Genomic DNA, 23,008 nt, shown 5'->3' with positions numbered 1-23,008 from the left:
AAGTCTTTCCTGAGTATTATTTGAATTTAACTGGAAAGTATAATTGAAATTAGGGAGACAGACCCGTGAAAGTTTTCATCTGATTTATCTGCTCAAGCCAGTTTTACTAACTTTTGCAGGCCTTCGTCACTAAATTCATCAGTAGTGCTTGCTGGGAGAAAACTGCTCTTAGATGAGATGCAACCAAAAGGCTGTTCTTATTTGACTGAAGTGAAGCAATAACGGTAAAAGTATCTGGGACAGGAGGAGGCTGTAACATCTAGACCTGGCTTTGTGGGCCTGAGAATGAGTTTCTGAAGCTGGGTTCCTTGCTTAGGAAGCCCTTTCTAGGATAAAATAGTTAATTTTTAAAAGTTCTTGAAGAGTTGGTTAATAAGCCTTCCAGCTAAAATACGCCTATTTTAAAAGATCTCCAGCACTAGTTGCTCTTAAATAAGCTCATCTCTTAATCAGACATTCCTAATAATCCAGTCACTGAATGTGCAAGTGAAAAGAGGTATGAAGACAAACTCATCTACTTTGTAATATAATTAGAAGTGGTCCAGCCAGGACTGCTAGAATTTATGGTATTTTATCTTTCTAATATTTTATCTTTGGGATATAATTCTGTAGTTTGTCGCTCTAAGGGTAAACTCTTATTCGTTAATTCATAGAAATTAGATCATAAGTTTTGAGACCTTGAGGGCTGGGGTTGCTAAAGTATAATATGACACAATCTAGCTTCTATAGAAAGAGTCATAATGAATGTTACGGCTGGAAAAGCGCCCCCGCCTGCTCCTTCAGACACGCTTGTTTCTCCCGCCAAAGTGGCGTCAGGATCAGGTTCTCACCAACCAGAGCCCTGATTGGAGGGCGGGTAGGCACTAGAGCCCATTGGGTGCCAGCGGCGGTCGGGCGGCGGAGCGGGTGAAGCCAAGGCCTTTCTGCCTCACCCGCCCCCACCTCCACCAAAGCGCGCCCCTCCCCCAGCTAAAGGAATGGTCGCCCAGTTCCTGCACTGCACCCCCTGACCCCAAGGCACGAGGTGGAGGTGCGGCCTTGCCGCACGTCCCCGGAGCAGAGGGCAGCACAATTGTCCCCCTGTCCTCCTGATCCATGCACAGGAAGATCCACGCTCCGCAGCGGCCCCCCAAGCCTCCCTGCAACACCCGGTAATGCAATCCACGGGGGCGGGGGAGGCGGCGGCAACGGCGGCGGCAGCAGCACTGCCCCAATCTAGAGACAACCAGAGACGAGGAAAATGGCTCCGAGCAGGGACCGCCTGCTGCACTTTGGGTTCAAGGCGACAGTGAGTGATAGGGGAAGGGAGTTGGGTGGCTGGGAAGGACATGTGTGCCAGCACAGGCTACCGGGGAAGCGACAAGACTTAGGGGGCTGGGAGGACAAGACGGCTCAAGTGCTTGGTGAGTTGGTGCGTGTTGTTTGCCCGCGGAGGAGAGGAGAGGGGGCTTGGGTGCTGTGTGCAGTTGTCCTGCTTTCTTCTCTCTCACCGGTCGGCGAGCACGCGCGCACTCGCATCCGCCCCACAGCCCCTCCCGTACATAAATACACACAGACACATAGGCACTTCCCTGCCTCTCCTTCTCGCGGTGGGCTTTCCTGCCTTGGAGGCGAGAGCAGGCTCGTGCCGCCGCCGCCGCGCTCAGGCTGCTCCCGGGCTGATGGTCGCCGGCTGCGCCCGGGGATGGGGGAGGGGTGGTCCTGCGCCGCCGCCGCCGCTGCCGCGCGCTCCTCCTCCTCCTCCCCCTCCCCACGCAGTTCCGAGGCCTGGTCGGCTCTGCCCAATGAGGAGCGGCGTTGCTGGTAGGTGGGGAGTGTTTTTGTTTTGGGTTGAAGTTGAGGCTGAGGAGAGAGAAGAGCTGGCGAGGAGCAGCCGTCGCCACCACCGCGGGAGGTGGAGGAGGCCCTACCGGAGTCGAGAGGTCTCTCCTCCCCGCCGACGGCCCCTATCCGCAGCACCTCTGCCTCCTCTCGGTGCCGGAACTCCCGGGCCTGCCCAGGGCCCCCAGTCTTTGCACTCCGCACGCCGCAGCGCCCGGCCCCGGCCGCACCCGCCGGCCCCATGAGGAGGGACGTGAACGGAGTGACCAAGAGCAGGTTTGAGGTGTGCGCTTGGAGGGGGCTAGGGTGGCGGGAGGAAGGCGATTCCCTCTTTCGTGCCCTGAAAAATTCGCTCCGCACCGAACCTCCTCCCTTGTCTGGCGCCGTCACCTCCCGGCCTCTAGGACTGCCAGACTTCTCTCCCCCTTCTCGCGACCCGAAAGCCCAGTGCAGCCCGGCTTCCCTCTTCCTCCCGACCGGTCGCCTCCTGCCTCTTCCACCAGCGGGGCCCCGGCGGGGGATTAGCTCTGGCGCCCTAATTCCCCCTCCCCCCAGTATCACTCAGCTTTCCATTCTTTACACAACCCTTGGCTTGCCTCCCTTCACCCGGCAGAAAAAGCATCACAGCTCCGATCGACAGGAGGGAGCTAGCTTTTCTTTCTGCCACTTTCTTCGTGAAGCGAGGGGGGAAATTATGGGCCAGGGGGCTTTTCTCCGAGTTTGCGAGACCTTGGTTAAACTAGGGAAGTGGGGGGGGGTAGACTGAGATGATAGAGACGACCAGTTTTCGGTGCTGTTTGCTTTGGGTATTGTTCTGATACTTCCTCTTCTTTCCCGTTTAGTCTGTACTTTTGTAGCTCATTGTTTCTGGGAGCTCTTAGACGTGTACAGGCTTTGAGATTGGGACGAACGTCTGAGAGGCTTAAAATCCATTCAAGTCTCTTTGTCTCTAAGAACTCCACCTCTGGCGAGAGAGGTTTATAGTAATGGAATTAAGGAATGGGTGAGGAAATAAAACATCCGAAAGCGTCTTTAGAGAGTAGTCGGTGTCAGGAAGTGGTTCCTTTGGGAAGTGAAGTATCGTAGCTACAGGTGAATTACAGTAGTATAGTAATATACGGGAAGGTTTTTTGAGGGGATAAGAAAGAGAAAGAAACTACAGCAAGAAGAGTAAATGTTGCCTGGCCTTTTTTGGCCGAGAATCAGGCTGACCTGGGATCACTCACAGCTCAGTGTACATCTCACTTGGTGTTTTTGTTCATTTCCATTTGAAGGATGAAATTGTAAGACGGTGAGACAGAAGTTTCAGGAAGCTTGCCAACTAGTTGCAGAGGATGAAATTGTTACCTAAGGTCTTCAGTTTAGTCTATTCCTTGATTTCTTTTTATGCTTATGGGAAAAATATTTTAATTTACCCATAAAGATCAAGACAGGGAGTGTTGGGGAGAGTTTAACTGCAGAGCTACAGTGTTACTGTTGCAGGACAGGAGTGGAGAAAAATCAAGGAATTGGTCTCCTTAGAGTTTTCATATTTAACTTAATCATGGGAAGAAATTATTATAGTAGATATGTTTTGGTGTTTAATAGAACTTTATGTTGCCCTAGTGTAGAGAGACCCAGTAAACTTAATTTATGATGGATTCCTATTCAGTACTACTGTAAAAGTCCAGACTGTCATTAAAATTACTGAATAGATATTTAGCAGTTGGCAGAAATCTTCAAAGGGAAACCCAAATACTGAAGAATTGAGTGGAGGATGGCCTTTTGCCATTACAGTCAGCTCTTTATCATTTTGCTATTCACTTTTAGGTTGTGTGAGTAATTGTTGGAAAGAGTTCTTTGTGCTTTAAAATTGCATTGCTATATCCTGTTTTTGTAATTATTTTATATTTTAATTTGTAGTTTATCTGTACTGGTGGTACTAAAATAATAAGAAAATGTATTGCTTTCTCTTTTTTTTTTTTCTGTGGTACGCGGGCCTCTCACTGTTGTGGCCTCTCGCGTTGCGGAGCACAGGCTCTGGACGCACAGGCTCAGCGGCCGTGGCTCACGGGCCCAGCCGCTCCGCGGCATGTGGGGTCTTCCCGGACCGGGCCACGAACCCGTGTCCCCTGCATCGGCAGGCGGACTCTCAACCACTGCGCCACCAGGGAGGCCCCAGAAAATGTATTGCTTTCTTGAGCTTGTCTGGGTTTTTAAAATAAATTTATTTATTTTTTATTTATTTTTATTTTTGCCTGCGTTGGGTCTTAGTTGCTGCGCGCTGGCTTTCTCTAGTTGTGGTGAGCGGGGGCTACTCTTCATAGTGGTGCGCAGGCTTCTCATTGTGGTTTCTTGTCTTGTTGCAGAGCACGGGGTCTAGGCGCGTGGGCTTCAGTAGTTGCGGCACACGGGCTAGTTTTGGCGCACGGGCTTAGTTGCTCCGCGGCATGTGGGATTTTCCTGGACCAGGGCTTGAACCCGTGTCCCCTGAATTGGCAGGCGGGTTCTTAACTACTGCGCTACCTGGGAAGTCCTGCAAGCATGTCTGTTTACCTTGATTGGTATGTTAACTGGCAACTAAAGTTTTCTGAACATGTCTAAGATAAAAAGGGAGGGAAAACTACTTCTTCTACAGTGTTTATTTGTAAACAAAAAGCTACTCTTATTATGAAGTGAAGTGTTCATGCTGAAATACAAATGAGAAGGGACTGGAAATGATATGTTTTAATGAGTTTCATTGTCTGATGTTTCTTAAAGTCATTTACCCCTTAATGACCTAATTTAAAGGTAATAAAGCAATAAACTATTTGGTCTCTCATGAAGTAATAAACCTTGCTAATTCGTTGAAAACATTTTAAATATTTGCTTTCAATGGATAAAAGATGTAGATAAGATAAAGCAGGCTTTTCATATCTAAAATATTTACATCAGATTATTTTTTTAATTCTCAAAAATCACAGGTTTTTAAAGGACTGATAATTTTATGATTGTAAGCAGATAGCTCTGAAAATTTTTGTGAGTGCAGGAAATTTCTATAGCAAATATATAACAACTAATTTCAAATTTGTTATGGTTAATACAAAAAGTGAAAGATTGTTTTCTTGGCCACATTTTTTTTCTGGGCAGAAGATAGCTAAAGCTTATCGTTTTTAATTTAATTCTTTAAAATCTTTTTTAGGGAATATTCTGTGTATTATGCTTTTGGATGTTGTAAGTGAAGGCCACACACTTTAAATCTCACACTCAGGGGTAGAGCTGTAGAAAAAAAATTTTTTAAGTTAAAATCAAGGGAGAAGAGTACCTGTTAGGCAGCTATGTAGTATCTTGTAGAATAGCCAAGTAGATGACTGTTGGATAAAAGAGTTTAAAAAAGATATGGAGGTGTGAAAATTATTGTTGTTCTTTGCTGTATCACTTTGGCATTAAATCTGTACTATAATAACCCTTATAAAGTTAACATAATGCGTACTGAATTGTTTTAGTCTTTTAATTGAAATTCATTCAAATACTTTTATATTACTTGCAGTATACTTTGTTTTGTGGCAAATTTTGATATTAAAATTTAAATTTTAAATTAATAATGATTAATTTTAAATTTCAAATTTAATAATGATTATTAAATATGTCCTGTATGCCAGTTGCACTGAACTAGATGTTTTACCTTGGTTACTTCTAATTCTCACAATTCTCTTTTGAGGAAAGCCAGGGCCCGAGAAGTGTTCAAGTTGCACAGCTAGTACTTTTGGGAGCCAAGATTCCAATCTGCATTTTTTTTTACTCCACTCTATCATTCTGCTCTGTTTTTAGCATAACATAGCATAAAAGCCCATAAAATGTGTGGAAAAGAGCTTTCCTAAAGTTCTTCATCCAGTATATTTTATTTTGCTTTTGCTGTCGAGAGAATACAGCTATCCTTCATTTTAAGTGCTGTAGCCAATGCTATCTTAACATAGTGAAATTAATGACACACGTGTAAATATCTAAGCTAGCCCTTGAATCCAAGTTTAGATTTTCTTCAGTTAAGACTCTCCACTTGTCATACTCTTAGTAGCTCCATTATAAGAATGTAGTACTATTGGAGGAAAAAATTCTTATTTGGGTTTATTAAAAAGTATAACTTAAAAAAAAAAGTTATAGTGGTAACATTCACTGACATTCACATACCATTTTACAGTTTAACCAGTGCCTGGAGATGTTAAGACTCACATAGCTAGGAAGTGATGAGTTCCAATTTGGGTATTTTGAATCGCTGTTCATTGTTTTTCATTATACCTCACTGCCTCTCTGATAAATCTATAATACTACAGTTTGTACGATTAGGTTGTAATATTTCTTTACCTGCTTCATTTTATTGCTTCAATTTGTCCAAAATAAGAAAAATCATAAACTGTTTTGTGGCAGAAAGAAAATACTGCGCTGGGAGTTAAGAGAACTGGATATTAGATAACCTTGATTTTTGTCACCAACTAACTGTAGCTTTGGTCATCTCTTTTCACTTCTCTGGTTTGGTCATTTACCTCTTCTGTAAGAAAAAGGAGTTAGAATCAATTATTAAGGTTCCTTTTGTTCCAGATCCTATGAATCTGTAATTTTTTAATAAAAGCCGACCTTGGTCCTTTCTTCTGAAATAGCCACTCCAGTATTTTGTTAAAGTTTGTAGGCTCAGTCACACAGTACAGTTAAGACTGCAGTAATGACCCTTTTTCTCCATTAAGGTTTCATCTTCTAACCTAAAGAACATTCTGCAGAGTAAATAACCATATTTTCCAAGTTGGTGCATGTGGAAAATGTTACATATATTTTCCAGTGGGTGAGAGTCATTTGTGTCACTCTATTTGAAAGGCCTTGCAATGGGAAAGAGTGCTAGTAAAACTAAGGAATTTTGTTTTTAATGCTTTAGAGATTGGTTTGAAAGCAATTATCTAACATTACTCTAGAAAATCCAAATTAAAAGTCTGGGCTTTTTAGGCCCATTCAGACAATCTGTCCTTTTTTGAATAGTGTTACTGATATTTCTTTATTTGTATAATCATGGGTCCTTTTGAAGCACAGTACACTGTACCATGTACTTATATTGTAGTCATTCATTATTTAAAATAAACATATGTTTGTATCTTGCTACCGTATACATAAGATAAACAGTTATGTATTGAAAATTATGCTTTCCATTAAGTCATTAAATTTTTTTAACTTGGCAAAACTTCACAAGATGTATTGTTGATATTTAATCCTACGTTGTAAGATGTAATCTCTTTCTTTTTTAAAAAATAAATTTATTTATCTTATTTATTCATTTTTGGCTGTGCTGGGTCTTCGCTCCTGCGCACGGGCTTTCTCTAGTTGCGGCGAGCGGGGGCTGCTGTCATTTGTGTCACTCTATTTGAAAGGCCTTGCAATGGGAAAGAGTGCTAGTAAAACTAAGGAATTTTGTTTTTAATGCTTTAGAGATTGGTTTGAAAGCAATTATCTAACATTACTCTAGAAAATCCAAATTAAAAGTCTGGGCTTTTTAGGCCCATTCAGACAATCTGTCCTTTTTTGAATAGTGTTACTGATATTTCTTTATTTGTATAATCATGGGTCCTTTTGAAGCACAGTACACTGTACCATGTACTTATATTGTAGTCATTCATTATTTAAAATAAACATATGTTTGTATCTTGCTACCGTATACATAAGATAAACAGTTATGTATTGAAAATTATGCTTTCCATTAAGTCATTAAATTTTTTTAACTTGGCAAAACTTCACAAGATGTATTGTTGATATTTAATCCTACGTTGTAAGATGTAATCTCTTTCTTTTTTAAAAAATAAATTTATTTATCTTATTTATTCATTTTTGGCTGTGCTGGGTCTTCGCTCCTGCGCACGGGCTTTCTCTAGTTGCGGCGAGTGGGGGCTGCTCTTTGTTGAGGTGCGAGGGCTTCTCACTGCGGTGGCTTCTCTTGTTGCGGAGCACGGGCTCTAGGCATGCGGGCTTCAGTAGTTGTGGCACGTAGTCTCAGTAGTTGTGGCTCATGGGCTCTAGAGCACAGGCTCAGTAGTTGTGGCGCACGGGCTTAGTTGCTCCGCGGCATGTGGGATTTTCCTGGACCAGGGCTCAAACCCGTGTACCCTGCATTGGCAGGAGGATTCTCAACCACTGTGCCACCAGGGAAGCTCCGGCGTAATCTGTCTCTACAATGAAGATTTTCATTCATTAAAGCAGTATTTCTGTTAGAAGCATCCACACTTTTAAACTCATGTCTTCATGTTCTAGGCCTTTTGTCAGTTTTAACTGTTAGTATTGGTGTTGTTTTTTCATCTTAATTTTAAAAAATCCTTCTATCTTCATCCCCAGAGTTGCCTCTTTTCAAATTTTGGTCTCATTTTTCTTCTAAATTAATGAGTACTTTTGTTATTCCTAGCCCTTAGATTACTGTTTCCCAACTGGTGACAGATTGGAACTAAATTAAAAATTTCAGTAATCTAACTAATACTGTAGTCTTGCAAGGGTATTTTTAGATGTCTAAAATAAAATATTCTGTTACACCAGGAAAATCGAAGGGAGGGAGGAAGAAGAAAGAATGCCCTTAAACTGACCAAATTTAGCTGCTTGTGCATAGTTGTCTTTACACTGTTTTCCTATTTAATAACCCAGACTTAGTGAATTCTTAGATCAGACCCCCACCCAAAAATTGCCTCAGAAAAATGAAGGCATCCACCTGTGGTTTTATAGTTTTATGTCTTAATGCAGTTGAACCCATTTGATAAAAGATTTTAACTTAATAGCAACTACAGTAGGTGGTATTATTGAACTATGCAGTAGTATTTATGCTTGATTCATGTTGCTTTATTATATAACTTTAAAAAGAAAGGTATGTATCCAAATGTAATAAATCCAAAACAGATTTGCCTTAGCTTTTGAAGATTACTTCTGTTAAAAGAATGGCTTTGCTGGCTAGTTATTTTCAGCACATATCAAGTAACGATTTAGCAGGCATGTGATTTAAAGCTATAGGTAAGTAACCTATTTATTCCCGAATCATATTTCCTCCAATTTGATTTTATGATATTCTGTTGGCTTTAATAAGCCTCATATCTGACAGTTGTAATCAGGTGGAAATGTAAGTAATTTAATCCATTTTGCTGTCTTCTAAGTTGCTCTGAGGTAAAAGTCACCTATTAAAACATGGTAGACAAGGATTTAGTCAGTTATGAAACATATATTGGCAATGTCTTCTGTCATTTTTGTCCTTGATCCCAGGAATTTCTAGTAAAAAGTAAAAAAAGGGAAATAGAACACTGAAAGTAAATAGTAAATTGATCTTATGCATTACTTTGGTGCTAAGATAGAAATCATATCTAATAACAAGGAAGTGAAGGTTGGCAATATATCGAATGCCTGCACAGTTTTATATAATCAAATGTAAAAGCTATTGTGATATTTGTTGGTGAGTGTAACTTTCTGATTAACGGAAGGATGCAGGCAGATATAATTTCACGATTATTTATTTTTCGATTTATTCTGCTACTTTATTTTCATGTAATATTTCCTACATGACTTAAAAAGAGTTATAAATTAATTATATTTTAACAAGGGTGAATAATTATGGGTACATGCACAGAAAAAACTCAAGAATTCAGAGTCAGACTGTGGTTTATTCCCTACCTTAGAATTTGTAGCCAAGGGTTTCTTTGTTTTTTTTCCCACCAAGGATAAATAGATATCTCGGGGACTGAGAAAGCGGGAGATCTTTGCTGACATGAAAAGAGTTGTACTTTCAGAATGGGTTAGAACAACAAGGGGTGCATATACTAACTCTTCACGATCATTTAAAAGTAAAAAATGGAAAAGCATTCTCAGTTTTACTTATAATTTGCGATAATAAGAATATGCCATAGGTATAGCTATTCTGAGTGCTTTTTTTTTTACTATATGCAGAATGAAGGTATTTATGTGGCAGGAGGGACAGGCAAAAAGAAAGCAGTAAAATTTCTAGATTAGGGCAGGTTTTTAAATGTAGAGTACCTCTTCTTTTATGCTTCTGTCATCCTTGGTTGACAGTTTAGGCCCTGGAAAGGTCATCGCCAACTGCCTGTATCCTGAATTGCAGTTACCAGCGAAGAGCCAGATTTGTTTTGTTCTTTGTTTTCCTTTTTCCTTTTTCGAGGTGGGTGGGGTGAAGGAAAAAAAAAGAGAAGGGATTTGCAGTTCCTTGAAAATTAACAGTTAAAAAAAAATGTTTCTGAAGAACCTAGGGGCAGGACAGGAATAAAGATGCAGACATAGAGAATGGACTTGAGGACACAGGGAGGGGGAAGGGTAAGCTGGGACGAAGTGAGAGAATGGCATTAACATGTATACACTACCAAATGTAAAACAGATAGCTAGTAGGAAGCAGCTGCATAGCACAGGGGGACCTGCTCGGTGCTTTGTGACCACCTAGAGGGGTGGGATAGGGAGCATGGGAGGGAGACGCAAGAGGGAGGGGATATGGGGATATATGTATACGTATAGCTGATTCACTTTGTTATAAAGCAGAAACTAACGTAACAATGTAAAGCAATAATACTCCAATAAAGATGTTAAAAAAAAAGAAAATTAACAATTTAATGTTAACTATAAATGTTAGCTGCAAGGTTTTCCAGAGTTCTCTGTTAGAATATGTTATCCATTTTTTTGTCATTTTTTCTTTTTTTTTTTTTTTTTTGCGGTACGCAGACCTCTCACTGCTGTGGCCTCTCCGTTGCGGAGCACAGGCTCCGGATGTGCAGGCTCAGCGGCCATGACTCACGGACCCAGCCGCTCTGCTGCATGTGGGATCTTCCCGGACTGGGGCACGAACCCGTGTCCCTCCATCGGCAGGCGGATTCTCAACCACTGCGCCACTAGGGAAGCCCTGTCATCTTATTTTTTGAACCAGATCATCTATGTACTTTAATGTTCTAATTTTGAAATTAATTTCAGTAAGGAGAGGATAGAAACATTAAGATGCGACTTCCCTGGTGGCGCAGTTCTTAAGAATCCTCCTGCCAATGCAGGGGACACGGGTTCGAGCCCTGGTCTTGGAAGATCCCATATGCCGCAGAGCATCTAAACCCGTGTGCCACAACTACTGAGCCTGTGCTCTAGAGCCCGTGAGCCACAACTACTGAGCCCACGTGCCACAACTACTGAAGTCCACACGCCTGGAGCCTGTGCTCCACAACAACAGAAGCCACCACAATGAGTAGCCCGCACACCGCAATGAAGAGTAGCCCTGGGGCTTCCCTGGTGGCGCAGTGGTTGAGAATCTGCGTGCCAATGCAGGGGACACGGGTTCGAGCCCTGGTCTGGGAGGATCCCAGAGGCCCGCGCACCGCGATGAAGAGTGGCCCCCGCTTGCCACAACTAGAGAAAGCCCTCACACAGAAGCGAAGACCCAACACAGACATAAATAAATAAATAAATAAATTAAAAAAAAAAAAAAAAGGTAGCCCTGCTCACTGCGAGTAGGGAAAGCCCGCGTGCAGCAACAAAGATGCAATGCAGACAAAAAATAAAATAAATCAATTAATTTAAAAAGAAAGAAGGGCTTCCCTGGTGGCGCAGTGGTTGAGAGTCCACCTGCCGATGCAGGGGACACGGGTTCGTGCCCCGGTCCGGGAAGATCCCACATGCCGCGGAGCGGCTGGGCCCGTGAGCCATGGCCGCTGAGCCTGCGCGTCTGGAGCCTGTGCTCTGCAACGGGAGAGGCCACAACAGTGAGAGGCCTGCGTACCGCAAAAAAAAAAAAAGAAAAAGAAAAAAAGAAAATGAAAACGTTAAGATGATGTCTTTAGGATTTTACAGGGGGAAGTAACTTCTGAACTATGAAGTACACGTGTATGTATTTTACATACACGTGTGTATCTATGTGACCTCGGGTAGATTGCCTTTCTGGACCCCATTGTCTGAACTCTAAGGTTCCTTCTCACATGGAAATTCTGTGATTCTCTGTAAATAAATCCCCCAACTTGCTGTGAGTTAAATATTAGATATTCAGTTTATTGCCAGTGTTCTTAACATTTCTTTGTTTTTAACTGCTGGTAAACACAAAACACTTAGCCTTTGTGACCTGAACCTATATTCTGCTTTGGATTCCTGCTTGTTTTTGCCCTGAATTTTGATAAAAATGGAGGTGGGCACTGGCAAAAGAAAAAGACAAAAAGCATGGTATATGTATATACCACAAGTACATGTAAACCATATGTACATGTATATGTATATACAGCTATGGTGTATCTGTCCAAATGACCTTTGCCAAGGGAGTGAGGAATGGATATGATTGTGTGATATCCTGGAGTTTAGGGTGTTATGATTCAATTTTTAATATTTGTGGAATTTATGTATTTATATATAGAGAACCTATTTAAGAGCATTAGCTTTGAAGTCTGAGTTTGAACCCTGGCTTGGAAAAAGTGTATTATAAAGGAAAGAATGTAACTAATGATCTCTTTTCATCTGATTCAATTTTATATATTAGGTTCATTGAACAGGAACATCTATGAATTTTAACCAATGTAGTTGAACAGTAATTAACAGTGTTTCAATTTGGAGTTTATACTGTAACCATTATTGCATTCATTTTAGGCAAATGTGGATATATGTCTCCTAAGATGAGAATCTGGAACTAAATTGTAAGTTGACATTTAAAACAGTCAGCTTTTACCCCAGAAACTGGTCATTCTTCTGTCTCTGATTTGTAGAAAATAAAGCTATGGCATGACTGAACATGGATAAGTAAGTAGAGATGCATTTATTTTTTTAAAAGAGCACTGCATTGCTAATACCCTTTCCCCACACTCATCCTTATCAGTTTATTTGGAAAATTATTTACATGTCCTTCGTGTGAAGACACTCATGTTGCAAAAATCACATCATAACTTACTTCTGCAACCCATTTGTAGGAAGGAAACATGATATATTTTGGAAGTATCCTTGGATAAGTTAAAGCATTTATTTAATAATGTAACTTTCCTAACATTATCATGAATGGTAACTTCAGGAAGATAAAGGTCTTAATATTCAGTGTTCTTAGTCACAGCTGACTGGAGTTATACAAAAACAGCTTCCCAAATCTATATCTACACAACAACAAAAAATGCAGTTTTACTGAGGTCAACACGTTCCTTAAGAAAGAATCATTGTATTTAGATTTTTTGCCTCACAAGGTGGATTATAGGCCCTAAATGACATAAATTTCTTCTGAGCTCGTCAGTTTCTGGTCCAGACAGAAAAGTTTGGCCTAAATATAGGAATCAAGAACTCAAGGGGCCTAATGTTGGCAGTACTGTGAACTCAAACTGATCACTGGGGAAAACCACTTACTTCTTTCTCTGTCTTTACAGCTCTAAAATAAGATTTCCAATATCTATTTCCCTATATTAATACAAACTGGATTAATGTTAAAGAGTAAACCTAATATAATGTATGCCAATTATACCTCAATAGAAACAAAAAAGATTAAACCTAAAACCTCTAGTACTCCCTGAGTTAAATGGGTATTATTAAGGAGGAATAAATGAAACTAAATTTAATTTATGGCAACTGAATTCCGTAGTAGAGATAAATAAGTAACAACCTGAATGTCTAATCAGAATCACCAGTGAAGTTTTTTGTACAATATAATCCCTTGAAACACTGGGATAAAGGGTACAAAGTTAACTTGTATTTGCAACCTGAACTCCACGGGGAAATCAGTTTACATACCATAGATTTGCCATTATAAAACCAATTATCTCTTCATAAGTTTCTATCATATCCTAGATGTTTTAGCCCTAGAAACAAGAGCAATATCTAATGTATAGCACCTAAAATATAGTTATTTTACAACTTGTACATTTTACATGAATCAGATACATTCAGTTTTTTTTTTTTTTTTTTTTTGCGGTATGCGGGCCTCCCACTGCCGTGGCCTCTCCCGTTGCGGAGCACAGGCTCCGGACGCGCAGGCCCAGCGGCCATGGCCCACGGGCCCAGCCGCCCCACGGCATATGGGATCCTCCCGGACCGGGGCACGAACCCGTGTCCCCTGCATCGGCAGGCGGACCCTCAACCACTGCGCCACCAGGGAAGCCCCTGTTCAGTTTTACTAATGAAACCACCACACCACACTACAGCCTCTCAAACTACCAAGAACAAATATGTTTGGGAACTCAGCAAAGCTTATCTGACCTTGTCCGGGGCACAGAAAATCTCAGTATAGAAAACCAGAGCGGGCTTCCCTGGTGGCGCAGTGGTTAACAATCCGCCTGCCAATGCAGGGGACACGGGTTCGAGCCCTGGTCTGGGAAGATCCCACATGCTGTGGAGCAGCTAAGCCCATGCGCCACAGCTACTGAGCCTGAGCTCTAGAGCCCGCGAGCCACAACTACTGAGCCTGCGTGCCACAACTACTGAAGCCCGCATGCCTAGAGCCCGTGCTCCGCAACAAGAGAAGCCACCGCAGTGAGAAGCCCTCGCACCTCAACAAAGATTAGCCCCTGCTCGCTGCAACTAGAGAAAGCCCCCACGCAGCAATGAATACCCAACACAGCTAAAAATAAATAAATAAAATAAATAAATTAAAAAGAAAAAGAAAACCAGGGCATGGTACTGATAGGAGTTCAGTTCTGTTCAAATTTTATTTAGCACCAATATGTGTCAGATATTGTTAGGTGTTAGAGGTACAAAGCTGCTCCAAAGCATTGTCTTTTCCTCAGGGAGTTTGTAGTCTAGTTAAGAAGAAAACTGCATGAGAAAAATAATTCAGTAGGTTCCGGTAAATGCAGTGATAGCTATAGGGGAGCGTGATAAGAACCAATTTCATGAAAAGCATTCACACTTTCTGTGATCCTCATACTGCTTATATGAGATACATTACATTTTTTTTTTTTTTTTGTGGTACGCGGGCCTCTCACTGTTGTGGCCTCTCCCGCTGCGGAGCGCAGGCTCCGGACGCACAGGCTCAGCGGCCATGGCTCATGGGCCCAGCCGCTCTGCGGCATGTGGGATCTTCCCGGACCTGGGCACGAACCTGTGTCCCCTGCATTGGCAGGCAGACTCTCAACCACTGCGCCACCAGGGAAGCCCTACATTTTATTTAGTGCTTTTAAAAGAAAACAAAATCCATTGAGGCTGCTTTTAAAAAAATATTAGCACTATACTGTCAGGTGTAAGAATTTATTTTTTAAATAAATTTATTATTTATTTATTTATTTTTGGCTACATTGGGTCTTCATTGGTGCACGCGGGCTTTCTCTAGTTGTGGCGAGTGGGGGCTACTCTTGGTTGTGATGCGTGGGCTTCTTGCAGTGGCTTCTCTTGTTGCGGAGCATGGGGTTTAGGTGCGCGGGCATCAGTAGTTGTGGCACATGGGTTCAGCAGCTGTGGCTTGCGGGCTCTAGAGTACAGGCTTAGCAGTTGTGGCGCACCAGCTTAGTTGCTCCACAACATGTGGGATCTTCCCAGACGAGGGTTCGAACCCGTGTCCCCTGCATTGGCAGGTGGGCTCTCAACCACTGTGCCACCAGGGAAGTCCAAAATGTATTTTTAAAAGTACAGGTATGAATTACTTATACTTATCTGTACCAGGGACAACCAAGGGAAAAGAGGCATGTTTTCATTAGTAATTTCTTTGGTTTTACTGGTACATCTTTAGGGAAACAATACAGTGGGACTACTAATGATAGAGCTAATCAGAGTAACTGCTTTTCTCTAAAGCTGGACATTTCTCAGAGATGTAAGCAGAAATTAAACAGGGTTAGAAGAAGAGTAACAGGAAAGTAACACTTCCACCAGTAATTCCAGGAATTAATTATATAGTAGGTAGTTATACACATATTGTTCATTTGTTTTTAAAGCAAAGAATAAATTTTGTTAAGGAATTTATGAATGACTGAATAATACTGACCCTCATTTATGGAGGGCATCCTGCTAACCTTCCTTCAGTAGGACAGATATTTTGAACTGCCTTAAATAGCCACTTAATATAGTGTTTTACACATTAAAGAACATGTTCCCATTTATGATTTCATTTGAACTTAAAAAAAAATCTTGTATGTTAGGTAGGGGATATTTTTCTGCTATTTTATAGGTAAGAAAGCAGATGCTCTGGAAGGCTGTTATTTTACCAACATTAAATAGCTAAGTATAAAAGCCAGAACTTTAATCCAGTTGACTTGAAGTTTCTTATACTTGCCTCTAGGGCATACTGACTGAGAATTTTTTTTTTTTGCTTGCTTGCTTGCTTTTTCTTTCTGAATTTTTTTTTTTTGCTTGCTTGCTTGCTTTTTCTTTCTTTCTTTCTTTCTTTCTTTCTTTCTTTCTTTCTTTCTTTCATTGGAGTATAATTGCTTTACAATGTTGTGTTAGTTTCTGCTGTACAGTGAAGTGAATCAGCTGAGAATGGGTGGTTTTTTTATTTTATTAAAAATTTTTTTTTTTAATTTATTTTTTATTTTTATTTTTGTCTGTGTTGGGTCTTTGTTGCTGTGCACGGGCTTTCTCTGGTTGCGGCGAGCGGGAGCTACTCTTCGTTGCGGTGCACGGGCTTCTCATTGCAGTGGCTTCTCTTGTTGTGGAGCACGGGCTCTAGGCGCACAGGCTTCAGTAGTTGTGGCACATGGGCTCAGTAGTTGTGGCTCACGAGCCCTAGAGCACAGGCTCAGTAGTTGTGGCTCATTGGCTTAGTTGCTCCGTGGCATGTGGGATCATCCCAGGCCAGGGCTCCAAACCATGTCCCCTGCATTGGCAGGCAGATTCTTAACCACTGCACCACTAGGGAAGCCCTGAGAATGGGTTGTTGTGAACAATTTACCCATTGTTATTCTTTTGATCCATAGCAAGTATTTATAAGATGTTTGGTTAGGATTGATTAACACTTGAGTTTGTGGCAAAAGAATTGAGCAAAGTTAATTTTGTGGGGACTGCAAAACATGGGCATTGAACCTGTATTTTGGGTTACTAGCCAACTTAAGTAACTCTCAAACAGCCATGAACAAATATTCTGGATAAATCACGCTAAGTTGTAAATTCCTTTCAGATACCTATGTAATAAATTACATTTGTAGCAAAAGCTGTTAGTGTATCATTCATATGTTGAATAAAACTGATTTGAGTACCTTCTTTACTATAATTCTTCCTCATGAAGACTAGGAGTGAGATACTAAAAGTTTTATAATAAGTATTTGTAGAATCTTGAATATAAGTTTATAAGGCTTCATGTTCAGCCTCTTTGCAAGTTTTGCTCTTAGGCTTGATGTATAAAGTCTGGGCAGCATTTTACTCAATTTATCATAATATATTATTAAAGATGAAAGGTAGCAATATACCACTGTTGAGTGAAAAATAATAAGCATTTAGGATATAGTATTTTATGAATAAACAGACATGTCTAGATAAAAGATCAGGTAGGTTTAGTAGAATAAAAAAACTTTAATATCAGAAAGAATACCAAGAAACAATATTACCATCTATAGAGTGTTTAAATTATTTATTTCAATAATTTGAAATTTGCATTAAAAATGATCCCATCCATAAAATGCAAGGTGTTCTGGAGTTATGGCCAAGATCTATCTGACCCTTCTAACAGCTATCAAATATGTATTCATATGAAATGTGTGATAATTCACTACATTACCTTTTTAGTCTTGACTATTCTATATACCTACCTAGGATCCAGTTTTATTTTTCTATGCTTTACATGTTCTGGCTGTTGTCAAGTGACTGGGGTCTTGTCGGTATTTCCAGTAACGATATTGTTTCAGAGATGAATTAACAAAATGAAAAACTACAGGATTCAGTTCAACATTAGGCTGGGAACCAGGGAGAATATATATGCTCCACATTATCCTTTTTATTTTTTTAACATCTTTATTGTGGTTTAAATGCTTTGCAATGGTGTGTTAGTTTCTGCTTTATAGCAAAGTGAATAAGCTATACATATACATATATCCCCATATCTCCTCCCTCTTGGCGTCTCCCTCCCACCCTCCCTATCCCACCCCTCTAGGTGGTCACAAAGCACCGAGCTGGTCTCCCTGTGCTATGCGGTTGCTTCGCACTAGCTATCTGTTTTACATTTGGTAGTGTATATATGTCCATGCCACTCCACATTATCTTAACTGGAAATAATGTTTTTCTCTTGTGGAATTAGGCCTGGATACACATTCAGGTTGAAGGTGCATAGCCAGCCAAATAGTATTTGTAAGTAGTTGTTTTGCTTAATGCCAGTGGTACTAAAAAGGAAATGATCAAATTGAAATCTAAGTAAAACTTAACCAAGAATTAACTCAGTAAACTTTCTTGTAGCTTTTATTTACTGCGGCTGAGTTGGACTATGGCTTATTAAATGGCATGCAATCTCCGTGAAGTGTACCATTATTTTAGACAAAGTCAGTTTTAGCATCATCCGCTTTGGCTGTCGTAAAGTAGCCTCAGATCTCTCAGTTTAATGTGTTTCAGGGATGTGTCTTCTGCCCACTTCTATTTTGCAAAAATAATACAGTTATAGGCCTATGGTTTAATTTGGAACTGGTAATGGGGGTTAAATTAAGTTGTTGCTTTACTGTTTGTTGTTGGAAGAGAAGTTAAATTATAATTTACTGTGCACCTTAAAGTGAGTTTCAAGTGAAAAGCAATTCCTCCATCTCTCTGTTCTCTAGAAGAACAATTGTTAATTGTTTAATATGTATCCTTTTTAAAATTATCTATTTAATGTGTATGGATATGTTCACATTTTATGAACAAACAAAATTATGCTGGACGTAAGGTTTAGAAACTCACTTTTTTCTTCTTTTAAAAAATTATAGTAAGTTTTAATTTACATAAGAAATATGTAGATACATTTTTATTTAAAAATTAAAACATTTTGAGTATGATAATTCCTTTTTATACTGCCAATAATCCTGATCCTCTTCACCTAAAGAGATGAGGGCCAGATAAACAACAAGATCCTACTGTGTAACACAGAGAACTGTATTCAATATCCTATGATAAACCAAAATGGAAAAGAATTTTAAAAAAAAGAATGTATGTATATGTATAACATATATACATTGCTGTACAGCAGTAACTAACACAACATTGTAAATCAACTATACTTCAATAAAAAATTAATTAATTAATTTAAAAAGGGAGAAACCAAAAAAAAAGAGAGAGAGATAAGGACCAATTTTAAGTTTGATGAGTGTCCTTGCAAGTCTTTTTCTGTGCTTTTACATAGCCTTAGTTTTCTGTGTGTGTGCTTATGTAAGTTGCCTCATACTGTATCTGGCATTCAGAAATTTTAACTACGATATGTCTTAGAGGTCTGTTAGATATGTTTCTTTTCACAGTTACATAATATTCTATTATATGAATATTCTAGTTTGTATAGCTAGCTATTAATTAACCTTTAGGTTTTCTCCTTTGCATTACAAACACAAATGCAATGAATGTTCTTATTATGTGCAAGTGTTCCTTTATGTTAAATACCAAGAAGAGGGTTTTCTGGGTCATAGGGAATATATGATTATTAAGTCTATCAGATATTGTCAAATTGCCTTCCTAATTTATGTTTTGGCCCATAGTGTGTGAGTGAACTCGTTTCTCCACATCTTTACCAACATGTGATATTTCCCAACTTAAAAATTTTTCAGTGATAGAAGGAAAATTGTGTTTTATTGTATTTTGTATTTCCCTCATTACTACTGAAGTTGAGTATCTTCTTGTTTTAGTCTTCATGTTTTATTGATCTCATGTGTTTCTTCCATAAGAAAGAAATTTTTCTTTCTTGCTTATTTTATCCTTTGTCAAGTTTTAAAAATTAGGTCGTACCTTTTTTTTGTTTGTTTTTTAATCCCTTCAGGCATTCTATGTATTGAATACTAACCCTTTGTGTACCCATATATTTGCAGAGGTTTTCATTGAATGGACTTGTCTCAGTGTTTCTTGGTGTTTATTAAAAAAAGGGTCTCCTGGGGCTTCCCTGGTGGCGCAGTGGTTGAGAGTCTGCCTGCCGATGCAGGGAACACGGGTTCGTGCCCTGGTCCGGCAGGATCCCACATGCCGCGGAGCGGCTGGGCCCGTGAGCCATGGCTGCTGAGCCTGTGCGTCCGGAGCCTGTGCTCCGCAACGAGAGAGAGGCCACAACAGTGAGAGGCCCGCGTACCGCAATAAAAAAAAAAAAAAGGGTCTCCTATCCCAAGATCATAAATATTCTTCCATATCTTGCTACATTAATTTTTGTAAAATCTAAATTTTTCACCTACCTAGAGCCTATTATATAAGGTAGAGTTTTCACTGAATTTTCCCACATATTGATAGTTCATCTTCTCCCCACTGGTTTTGAAATGCCATTTCTGTCATAAAACCAGTTAACTGAATTCAAAGGTCTGTTTTGATCTGTGTTCTGTTTCTTTCATCTATTTTTTTATCGCCAGTACCACAATTTTAATTAATTGGTTTTATACATTAATATGAGGGAATTTATATAATATTTTCCTTCCCATTCAAGAATATGATAGGGAGTTCTTCCTTTAAGATCTTAACACAGTTTGGGTTTCCCTGGTGGTGCTGTGGTTAAGAATCCGCCTGGGCTCCCCTGGTGGCGCGGCGGTTGCGCGTCCGCCTGCCGATGCAGGGGGGCCGGGTTCGCGCCCCGGTCTGGGGGGATCCCGCGTGCCGCGGAGCGGCTGGACCCGTGAGCCATGGCCGCTGGGCCTGCGCGTCCGGAGCCTGTCCTCCGCAACGGGAGAGGCCACAGCAGAGGGAGGCCCGCATACCACAATATTTTCCTTCCCATTCAAGAATATGATAGGGAGTTCTTCCTTTAAGATCTTAACACAGTTTGGGTTTCCCTGGTGGTGCTGTGGTTAAGAATCCGCCTGCCAATGCAGGGGACACGGGTTTGAGCCCTGGTTCGGGAAGATCCACCATGCCGCGGAGCAACTAAGCCTGTGCACCACAACTACTGAGCCTGCGTTCTACAGCCTGCGTGCTGCAACTACTGAAGACCGCACGCCTAGAGCCTGTGCTCCACAACTAGAGAAGCCACTGCAATGAGAAGCCCGAGCACTGCAACTAAGAGTAACCCCCACTCACCACAACTAGAGAAAGCCCGCATACAGCAACGAGGACCCAATGCAGCCAAAAATGAATAAATAAATAAATTTTTAAAATACCAATTTTACACAGTTTTCCTTTTATTTCTGCAAACTTTATAGTTTTTGAAGTTATTACAAATGGGCTTTTTTCTCCTGTTACATTTTTTTCTTTTTCTTTCTTTTTTTTACATTTTCTAATGATTAATTCATTCAGCAAATATTTGAGCACTTTCTATGTGCCAGATACTGTTATAGATGTTGAAGGTATAAAAGTGGACAGAACACAAAATCCTGCCCAAATGGAGTTTAAAATTTAGTGAAGGGAAATGGACATGAAACAGATAAAAAAGTAAATGCGTAATGTGTCTGATGGTGATAAGTGCTATGGACAGAAATGAGGGACAGGAAAAAGAGGAAGGGAGGTGGGCATGGTTCATATTTTACATAGAATGGTTAAGGAAGACCTCACTGGTGGTTAACATTTGAGCAGACTTAAAGAAGTGATGGAACAAACCCTTACAGGCAAAGGAATACAAAAATGAAGGTGGGAGTGTGCTTGATGTATTCCAGGAACAGAGTGAACAGGTGAGTCACTGTGGCCAGATCATGGTGAGGTTGGGTAACTGTGGTAGGGAAGAGGTCAGAGAGTTATGAGTCAGGGGTCGGGGTGGGGTGGGGACTGGGGAGCATGGGAGAGCAGGGCAGGTCATAAATGGACTTATTGGCCATTTTGCACTCTGGATTTTATTCTGACAAGGGAAGCCATAGGGATTTTTGAACAGAAGAGGAACATTCAGGCTTTGAAAGGATCACTCTTGCTTTGTAGAGAAGTAGTATATATATAACTGGTGTTAAAGGTTCTTGGAGTAATTCAGAAAAGTCATAGTGGTATCTTGTATGAAGTTGATTGTGATGGAGGTGTAAGAAGTAATTGGATCCTGGATATATTTTAAAGGTAGAAATGATAGGATTTACTGTCATTAGGAAGCTATAAAGTTGGTGTATTGATTTTTGTGTATTCATTTTTGTATCCAAATAGCATGCTCCGAGCTGCAAATAGTAGAAACCTTTTAGTGGCTTAAAGAATAAGGTGTTCCTTATCTCACATTATAAGGAGTCCAAAGCAGAGCTTTTTCCAGGATTAAGAGCCTTGGTTTAGAGAGGTGGTTTTCATACTTCAATTTGCTTAACAGTCATCTGGAAAACTGGCAAATCATCTGGGCCCATGAACTTGCATTTCTAAGATATATAAAGGTGATGCCTAAGTGAGTACCACACTTTGGGTAACACAGACTTGGAGCCTAATAATTAGAAGGACTTTAGGGTTTGAGCAAAACAATGGAACCATACTGACTGGGTTCAAATCTTAACTCTGCTATTTCCTGTCTATTTTAAAATTTCAGGTATATTGATCTCAAGGGGCTATTTTGTTCATTTCTAATTTTATTGTATTACATATAAGTGTATTAGTGGCTTATGATAACAGGTGTGTATTTTTTAAGTTTTTATTTATTTATTTATTTGGCTGCGTTGGGCCTTCATTGCTGTGCGTGGGCTTTCTCTAGTTGTAGCGAGCAGGGGCTACTCTGTGTTGTGATGCATGGGCTCTAGGCGCCTGGGCTTCAGTAGGTGTGGCATGCAGGCTCAGTAGTTGTGGCTTGCGGGCTCTAGAGCGCAGGCTCAGTAGTTGTGGCGCACCAGCTTAGTTGCTCTGCAGCATGTGGGATCTTCCCGGACCAGGGCTCGAACCCATGTCCCCTGCATTGGCAGGCGGATTCTTAACCACTGCAGGTAGGCAGGTGGATTCTTAACCACTGCGCCACCAGGGAAGTCCCGTGATAACAGGTTTTTGAAAGTTTCTTTGTGGCCAAGTACATCATCAGTTTTTGTAAGTGTTCTGTGTTGGAACAAAGTAAGATTTTGTTTATTGAATGCTTGGGTTTGATGTGGGGGGAAAAAAATCACAGACACAGAATTTTAAAATGAGACTGCTTTTTTTTTTTTTTTTCCCCCCCCGGTATGCGGGCCTCTCACTGTTGCGGCCTCTCCCGTTGTGGAGCACAGGCTCCAGACTCGCAGGCCCAGCGGCCATGGCTCACGGGCCTAGCTGCTCCGCGGCATGTGGGATCCTCCCG

At 40.8% G+C, this 23,008-nt stretch overlaps 1 protein-coding gene across 1 annotated transcript in view; it reads left to right on the top strand.

The window, feature by feature from the left end:
- Positions 1-1,817: 1,817 nt before the first annotated feature.
- FBXL20 (F-box and leucine rich repeat protein 20) overlaps positions 1,818-23,008 on the top strand; it is a 119,719-nt gene continuing 98,528 nt past the window's right edge. Inside the window, exon 1 of the mRNA XM_007112552.4 lies at positions 1,818-2,104. Within this exon, the coding sequence (XP_007112614.1) occupies positions 2,063-2,104 (42 nt within the window). The 5' untranslated portion in view covers positions 1,818-2,062. The remainder of the gene's footprint in view (positions 2,105-23,008) is intronic.

The sequence above is a fragment of the Physeter macrocephalus genome, chromosome 14 (assembly GCF_002837175.3).
Source record: "Physeter macrocephalus isolate SW-GA chromosome 14, ASM283717v5, whole genome shotgun sequence".
NCBI classification, from domain to species: domain Eukaryota; kingdom Metazoa; phylum Chordata; class Mammalia; order Artiodactyla; family Physeteridae; genus Physeter; species Physeter macrocephalus.
Note: the sequence above shows the minus strand (reverse complement) of the source record. Positions and strands in the feature narration are given on the sequence as shown.